Genomic DNA, 8,291 nt, shown 5'->3' with positions numbered 1-8,291 from the left:
TGTAAGCAGACCCCAGCGCCAGGCTGCCTCCTTACTGGCTCCCTGGCAGACCCCCCTCCTTTGCCACACGCGCCACGCAGGGGCATCGCCACTTGTCCCTGGAGCCCCGGAGGGCGGCCACGCGGGTCCTTCGCGCGTTTCGGGGGAACAAAAAAGAAACCACAGGTTGGGGGACTATGGCCAGAGGCCGAGTTCCAAAAGTCTCGGAGGAGACGCTGACCCAGAGTCTTGCTCACCCGGCGCTCCCCGAAGGTCACGAACGCACAGGTCTCCGCAAGGGGGAGCGCGGGAGACGGCAGCCCGCAGGCTTGAGCCCCAGACGCCGGCGCCGCCGGGAGCCGCCGGGAGCCGCCGGGCAGGTCCCCTCTCGCCGGTGTCTGGGCCGGCTCCCCGCCGCGGGGCTGATTGACAAGAGCTCAGCGGCCAATAGGGCGGCGCCGGCGCTGCAGGGGCGGAGCCGGGGCGGGGTCGGGGCGGGCGGGGCCAACCGGCTCCCGGCTCCCGGCTCTATTTACTGCGCGGACCCGGCAGCGCAGAGGCGGGTGCAGGCTGGAGCGCTGCCGGTCACCTCGGCGCAGGCTCGGCGTCTGCAGCGGCAAGTCGAGCGGGAAGAAAGCCGGGAGCCCACCCCGGCCTGCGGCGGCGCCGAGGGCAAGCGTGCGTCTGCGGAGACAAGCGGGGAGAGGGAACCGGTGGCGGCCGAATCGGGCTGCATAACTTTTCTCGGCCCCTCGGCGCGCCCTCCACCGCGATCCATGCCCCGGCCGCGGCCCGGCTCCTCGCCTCGCCGCTGACGGCGCCCGCCGCTCCGGACGGGACCCATGCCCTGCGCGCTCCGGGGGCCGTAGGCTGCAGTGGCGCCGCGGCTCCGGGGGCCGGCCGGGGCGCCGCGGACGTGGGGGGCGTCAATGGATCGCCACTCCAGCTACATCTTCATCTGGCTGCAGCTCGAACTCTGCGCCATGGCCGTGCTGCTCACCAAAGGTGGGTGCCGGGCGGCGCGCGGGGTCCCCGGGAGGAGCGCGCGGGACGCCCCGGCCGCTGCAGGGCTTTGAAGCCGGCTGCCAAGGCAGGCTTTGTTAGCGGCGGGCGAACTTCCCTCCCGCGCTGGAGCCGCAGATCGCGACAAGTTGCTCTGTTCTTTGAAGTCGCGGGGGTGGCCTGGCGGCCGCCCCCTCAATACCCCCGGACCCGGCACGTTGGTTTCCAATAGCAGTTGTCAGGGGGCTTCCAGGTCCGTCCGTGTTAGACTTTGCACATTCGCAGACCTACCGGGGAGTGGGGCCCGAGTGCAGCCCCGGCGCCGGGCGGCCAGAAGGACCCGTGCGACCTGGGCCCCCAACCGCACTGTGCCTGAGCGTGTCCGTGTGTCTGTCCGAGAGCGTCTCCGTGGGTGTGTGTCTGCGTGTATTTATGCGAGTGTCTGGGCGTATGCCTTGGTGTGTCCCGGCGTGGGTCTCTGATGTATCCCTGCCCCGGGTAGTGTCTCAGAGAACGTCTTTCAGAGTGTGTGCCTGTGGGTCTCGGTGATTGAGGGACTCTCTGAGAGTGTGTCCAAGGAGTGTTTATGTACACAAGTGTATGTTGTGTTGCTTTTAAGTGGCCTGGAGGAGTAGGTCCTGTCGGCTGTCCCACTGCCCACCCACCTCATATTTTACAAACACCACTCAAAAATAAAAAAGCAAGCAAGCAAGAAAAGTCAGGGGTCAGTTTCTTCTTTGCCCTTCTGGCTTTTACCTTTGAGATGGATGGAAATAACCCGTGGATTTCAAGATTCCCCTCACCTCCCTGTCATGAACTCTTCCATTCTGTGAACTGATACATACTTTAAAATAGGAAGCATTACTTAGCCTTTGCACCCCACCTCCCAGTTCTCTCTAATTGCCATGTAGCAGGCATGAGGTTAAAGGATAAGCTAGCCCAGCAAGGATGATGTGCTACAGTATTTATTTATTTTGGAAGGAAGGGTGTAATTAACCCTAAATAACAGCCCTTGCAGCCTGCAGAGGGGAGCCTCCTGGCCCTATCAAAGGCTGGCAGAACAGGGAGGGACTGTGGCTGACATGAAGTCACAGATACCGAAACTATGTGCCTGATAATGATATAATTAGGGGATCAGAGATTTCTGGCTGCTGTGGACTTCAAAAGCTTTAAAAGAAGCCAGCAGTCTCCCGTAGCCATCTTGACTAAAGCAGACATTTTTGTTTAATCACTACATACAGTAACAAGAAAGGGGGGGAAACAGAGCAGCATTGTTCACTGTTTCAAAATACCAGTCCCCTCTCTGGCCTTCTGCATGCCACAGGAAGAAACTTTATGAAACAACAGAAATATAGTTTTAATACAGTAATACAAAAGTCCATTCTCCTTGCTAAAATGTGGCTCCAATTAAAAAAAAAGTTATTAGAACTTTTCCAGTTACCTGTCAAAATTTTATTAGACTGTTTTTAGGGCATTGAAAATATAGCATGTTAAATAGGCACTCAGAAACATTTAAGCAGCATTTTACCTGTATTCAGTTTTCCTTTTGTGTACCAGGTCTAAGGCTAATAGGATCAAAATGGGCTTTTAATCTGTTACATTTACGTTTTACATCAATGATAGAATTTGTCAGGCTAGAGATATGTAGTCATCACCACGTAAGATGGGTGGGTCTTATGTGAAATATAAAATAAGCTTGCATAGAGGGAAAAGAACAGGAAAACACTTATGCAAAGCAACCTTCTTACGTGAAACAGACCAGTGCAGGGTCTTGGGCCCACACCCAGGGCAGGGAGTACAGATTTAGGAGCAAGACCTTGAGCTTTGGACTGTTACAGGGGTTGACAAAGATCTGTTTTCGTGGGCTGTTTTTTCTTAGAACTGAAGCATTAGCGGCTTCGGAGCATATCCTACGATGGCCTGGAATTTGGACAGATAATTAAATGAGACACCTTACTTGGGCATTCACATAGCGAGGGAGGAAGGTGAGGGTGGGAAGAGGTTTGCAAAGCAGCTACCCTCGTTTTTAATTTCAGAGTGTAGGTTTCAGTACCTAGACAGATCTTCAGGTAGGAAATGGAATAGGTGTATGCATTAGTTCAATTTACAGTAGCTCCAGTTGTGACAAGTAACAAAGCCTGGAGTCTGCCAGGCTGCGTGTCACCTTAGTGATAACTTTAAGACCCTGGTTATACCAACTAGAAATAGATGTTAAAGCCTCCGGGTCTTGTATTGTGACAAAACGTTAACAGATCCTTGAAACTCACAAAATAAGTTTTTATAAAGGAAACTTTTAAGCACTTCCTGTAGAAAATTTGAGGTTTCCTTAAGGATTTTTCATTCAACCAGCAGAGGATTTTCAGTTTCAGGGTTTCCCTTTTTAGATCACATGTTGAATTACATGTAAAACTTGGAGGAGGAGGAGAAGTTAGCCTCGCATTTTTATACCCCTCCACTTTTATGACTTTCCATTTGGGCTGAAAGAAATTGACTTTGGCAAGCAAACCACTAATTGTAAACTGCCTAGTTCCTGTTTTACAATATACTGACTAAAAACTCCTCTGCATGAAAAGATCTTTATAGGCAAAGTTTGCCTTTTCTAGAGAGGTTGCAAATAGCTGCCTAGTTTCATAGTTTTAAAACCTCCTGACCTGAGCAATTTCTAGATTGTTGTGTTTCCAGTTAATAACTTTATAAGGTGTTACCTAGAGCTCTTAAATTTTGGTGCAGTCCTTTGGGATAGTAAACAATTCAGTAGTTCCGATCAAATATTTATACTGACAAAATAAAAAAGCCTAGCATTTTCATGTTGTTTGGTTAGATAGGGTTAAAAAATGAATAAATAATGTAATTTACCTTCTGGTAGGAGAAATTATACTGATTTTTATTTTCCTTCAAAAAAACAAAGTCTTACCGATAATTCTCCTCTTAACTCGTCAGTAACCTGCTATGGGGATTGTTGCATTTCTAATATTATATTTAACTGAATTGAAACTTAAGCGCTTGATGGCACAAAAGGTTTTTCCAATCAACGGTGGACTGCTGTTGTAAGCTCTCAGCTTGAATAATCTACAAGTTGGCGCCTTTGAACTTGGAATTTAGCAATTGCTTCAAGACAAAAGTTGCTTTCTCTGGTCTCCCACTCAGTTTGACGTGATTTCTCATTGCTTTCAGGTGAAATTCGATGCTACTGTGATGCTGCCCACTGTGTGGCCACTGGTTATATGTGTAAATCTGAGCTCAGTGCCTGCTTCTCTAGACTTCTTGATCCTCAGAACACAAACTCCCCGCTCACCCATGGCTGCCTGGACTCTCTTGCAAGCACAACAGACATCTGCCAACCCAAACAGGCTCAAAACCACTCTGGCACCACCATGCCCACGTTGGAATGCTGTCATGAAGACATGTGCAATTACAGAGGGCTGCGAGATGTCCTCTCTCCTCCCAAGGGTGAGGCCTCAGGTATAGAAGCTTTTTCTAACTAGACCGCCTGCCTGATCTATAGACTTGTGACAGCTCTGACTTTGTATGTCTGCTATTGATTTGTTGTTAATGTAATTACAGACACCAGGGGGAGAAGTGAGGCTGGATGCAAAGATGCATCTCTACTGAGTGGCTTTTATGTCTGCCTGAGCATTAGATGTCTGTCGACATAATAGGTTTTGCTTGTTTTTTCAACATTTTGAAGGCATTAAAAGGCCATTACATCTCAGTAATGACAGTCCGTAAACAAGTGCGTTTGTAAGCTTCTTTGGGAAGTTTTGCAATATTTACTTTCTAAATATCATTGATTTAATTGTAAGCTTCTTTTTAATGGGATTCCTTGTTTAAAATGGAGAGCTGATCATGAACAGTACATATAGTTTGATCATCTTTCTTTACATATTCCTTTAGGGCAAGGAAACCGGTACCAGCACGAAGGTAGCAGAAACCTCATCACCAAGGTGCAGGAGCTGACTTCTTCCAAAGAGTTGTGGTTCCGGGCAGCCGTGATTGCTGTGCCCATTGCAGGAGGGCTGATTTTGGTGTTGCTTATCACGTTGGCCTTGAGGATGCTTCGAAGTGAAAACAAGAGGCTGCAGGATCAAAGGCAGCAGATGCTTTCCCGTTTGCACTACAGTTTTCACGGACACCATTCCAAAAAGGGGCAGATTGCAAAGTTGGACTTGGAGTGCGTGGTGCCGGTCAGCGGGCACGAGAACTGCTGTCTGACCTGTGATAAAATGAGACAAGCAGACCTCAGCAACGATAAGATCCTCTCACTCGTTCACTGGGGCATGTACAGTGGTCACGGGAAGCTGGAATTCGTATGACGGAGTCTTACCTGAACTAAACTTCTTGAACCCTTGAAGGCCTTTTGAGTTCTGCTGGACAGGAGCACTTTATCTGAAGTCAAATAAACTCATGTAATCATCTTTGAGAGATAAAAATGATCTCTGCGAACAGAATCTTGGATATTTCTTCTGAAGGATTATTTGCACAGACTTCAATACAGTCAAATGTATTATTTGCTTTAAAATTATGAAAAGCAAAGAGAAGACTATGTACACACTGTTACCAGGGCTATTTGCATCTGAGGGAGCTGGAAATGAGTACCTGAAATAAACTAAAATGTGCTCTCTGTAAGCTTCTACAGCTTGATTTATTGTAAAGATTTAAAAGAAATATATATATATTTTGTCTGAAATTTAGTGTTGTCTTTTGTGAATTAGAAACTAAGTGGGCAGTGTAAGAAAGGACATGGTTTTATACAAGTGAGGATCAGCGCTGGTACTCCTACAGAGTGGTTGGATCTATAGGATGAGGCTTGAATTTCTTTTTTTTTATTTTGGCTGGGGCTAGGTTTGAACCTGCCACCTCCGGCATATGGGACCAGCGCCCTACTCCTTGAGCCACAGGCGCTGCCCCGAGGCTTGAATTTCTTTTTCCCCCTCTGAACCAGGCCATGTTTACAGCATGGAATTTCAGAATGCGTGCTCACCCTTAGTCTTACCCACATTTTTTGTTAGGATAATTCTAGCTTTCAGCTTTCATCTCAGAGAGATATTAAACTTACAATTTATAGTAAGTCTGATAGGATTGATCAGTTTCTCAAGCAGCCTTAGCAAAGGTAATATTTATCAGCTTGATCCAGTTTCTCCGGAATATTTTTGTAAATGTGTCTACCTCCACCCAAAAAAAAAAGGGGGAAAAAAACCGTAACTAAACAATTCTTTTTGTCCATTATCTACTATTACTGTTGACTAATTGACCAGTTTGTTTTGTCTGAAACCAAATTAAAATAATTTGGCTTCCTAATCAGCCAAACTTTATTGTATAACACTCTTAGCTTTTAAAGCTTATTCTTTATTTTTTTTAATTCTTAAGTACAGTGTTATCCCCTAATTTTTTTTTTTAGTTTTAACGTCTCTCAGTCCTTAGAAAAGTTTTCAAGCACAAATGTTATGCTACATAGGCCAGTTGAAAGTTAAGGTTTCTTTCTCCTAAATGATCATTTTATTACTGTAACGAAAAAGAATATTGGCTTTAGTCAGTAACTGATACTACGAAGTAACAATGTTTTCTCCTGCAACACTCTGCCTGCTCACACCTCCCAGCCTGAATTTAAACCATAACCACATTTGTGTACTTCTCTTTCCAAATATTATCTTTGTTATTTTAAATGTGTGAGTAATTTGCCATGGAGTTTTTCTTAATTCTTTTGTGTAGTTGCAATTTTTGCTTCAAAATTAACCTGTAGCCTTACTATTTGAGTATGGGGTTTTATTAATTTTTTTTTAATGAAATCAGGTTGGAAAGATTTTAATATTTTTAAAGTTTTTTTGCATATTCAGTACTAGATAGACGATTTTATACTGAGCACAATTTGAATCCCTTAAGAAAACAAGTACAGTTGCCAAGTTCACAGAAGAACCTGAGTTAAAATAAGTGTAATAATGAGTAGCTAGATGAGTTGATAGTTAATAGACGGCCTGCCTCAAACAAATTAGGCTACAGACTAAATATATATCTTAAATGATAGCATTTGTATTATGCTTTTTTGAGATCAGTGGCTCTCACCTGCATGCCTTATAATATATAAAAGGTTTTAGGTCTTATGTCTGACAATTGTTGAAGGGTTTTTTTGTGGGAGCCAGAGAATTGTTAAACCTAAGAGAACTGATCAGAATCAGCATTTGGTGTAAGTTCCGCCCTCCCCGTCCCTCCCCTCTTGCTGGCCATCAATCGCAGCTGTTTTGTAACTTGAAGGCTGAAAGACTTCTTACTCCATTATACAAGCTCAGTGGTAGTTCACCTTACTATCAGCGAGGTGTAGTCCAGTTTTTTTCCTTGGTTTGCCCCAGTATTCCCTGTTTACACCATTTCTCCCAAGTACCACTTAAGTGGGAGTGTAGCAATTCCTTAGGAAATAAAAACAACAAAGGATTTAAAGTCATATGCTTTGAAGTCAGTACACCCAGCCCTCCACAAAAGCCTTGGGTCTGGTGTGAGTCACAAAGTTAGAATATGAACCACAGAGTGTCCCCACTGGGTCCTGTGTGTGCAGTGGTCTTGCCTCTTGTTTTTTCTGTGTATTCCTGAGGCTGTCCAGGCGATTTACAGTTCCCCTTAGTGTAGGGAGTGCCACTGTTCTCTTGGCCTTGCAGACTTATATTTTCTGGGGTGCAAATTCCAGCTGCTGAAGAGGCCAGCCCTGTCTTCCCCCCCCACCCCCACTAAGAACATACTGCTCTACTTTTTGACATTTCATTTAGTATGTTTGTATTAATTTAAGACAGTCTCAATGTCACCCTGGGTAGAGGGCTGTGGCCTCATCATAGCTCACAGCAACTTCATGCTCTTGAGGTATAGTGATCCTCTTGCCTCAGCCTCCCAAGTAGCTGGGACTACAGGTGCCCACCAAGATGCCTGGCTATATTGTTAGTAAAGATGAGGGTCTCACTTGCTCAGGCTGGTTTTGAACTTACAAGCTCAATAATCTTATCACCTCAGCTTCCCAGAATGCTAGGGTTACAGATGTGATCCACCCCTCCAGCCTCATTTGTCTTTTTTATTATTATTATTATTGCAGTTGTCATTGTTTACCTGGTCCAGACAGGGTTTGAACCCACTGGCCTGGGTGTATGTGGCTGGCACCCTACTCACTGAGCTATGGGCACCTCCTCATTTAGTATTTAGATCATGTCCTCCCCACCACCAGTTTTACAGTGAGATCTGTGCATAACTTCGCTTTTCAGTGAAAATAATACATGTTTTTCAACTTGGAATTGTCCTATGAACTACCTAGAAAACTACTTTTTTTTTTTTTT

At 45.8% G+C, this 8,291-nt stretch overlaps 1 protein-coding gene across 2 annotated transcripts; it reads left to right on the top strand.

The window, feature by feature from the left end:
* Nucleotides 1-852: 852 nt before the first annotated feature.
* Nucleotides 853-5,668, top strand: BAMBI (BMP and activin membrane bound inhibitor). Of its 2 annotated transcripts, none has more exons than XM_053573069.1 (3): nucleotides 853-984; nucleotides 4,156-4,431; nucleotides 4,876-5,668. In XM_053573069.1, the coding sequence occupies exons 1-3, from the start codon at nucleotides 909-911 to the stop codon at nucleotides 5,292-5,294; spliced, it is 771 nt and encodes a 256-aa protein (XP_053429044.1). In that variant the 5' UTR covers nucleotides 853-908; the 3' UTR covers nucleotides 5,295-5,668. The 2 variants fall into 2 exon arrangements, with proteins under 2 accessions (XP_053429044.1, XP_053429043.1); XM_053573068.1 differs by having other exon boundaries at nucleotides 4,156-4,443.
* Nucleotides 5,669-8,291: the final 2,623 nt, after the last annotated feature.

This window comes from Nycticebus coucang, chromosome 20 (assembly GCF_027406575.1).
Source record: "Nycticebus coucang isolate mNycCou1 chromosome 20, mNycCou1.pri, whole genome shotgun sequence".
NCBI lineage: Eukaryota > Metazoa > Chordata > Mammalia > Primates > Lorisidae > Nycticebus > Nycticebus coucang.
The sequence above is the reverse complement of the archived record's forward strand: the minus strand, read 5'-3'. Positions and strand labels throughout refer to the sequence as shown.

Coding starts and splice junctions, on each gene's coding strand:
- BAMBI (XM_053573068.1), top strand. CDS start 909: ATGGATCGCCACTCCAGCTACATCTTCATCTGGCTGCAGCTCGAACTC. Junction 985..4,155: donor GGCCGTGCTGCTCACCAAAG/GTGGGTGCCGGG, acceptor CATTGCTTTCAG/GTGAAATTCGATGCTACTGT. Junction 4,444..4,875: donor TCCCAAGGGTGAGGCCTCAG/GTATAGAAGCTT, acceptor ATATTCCTTTAG/GGCAAGGAAACCGGTACCAG.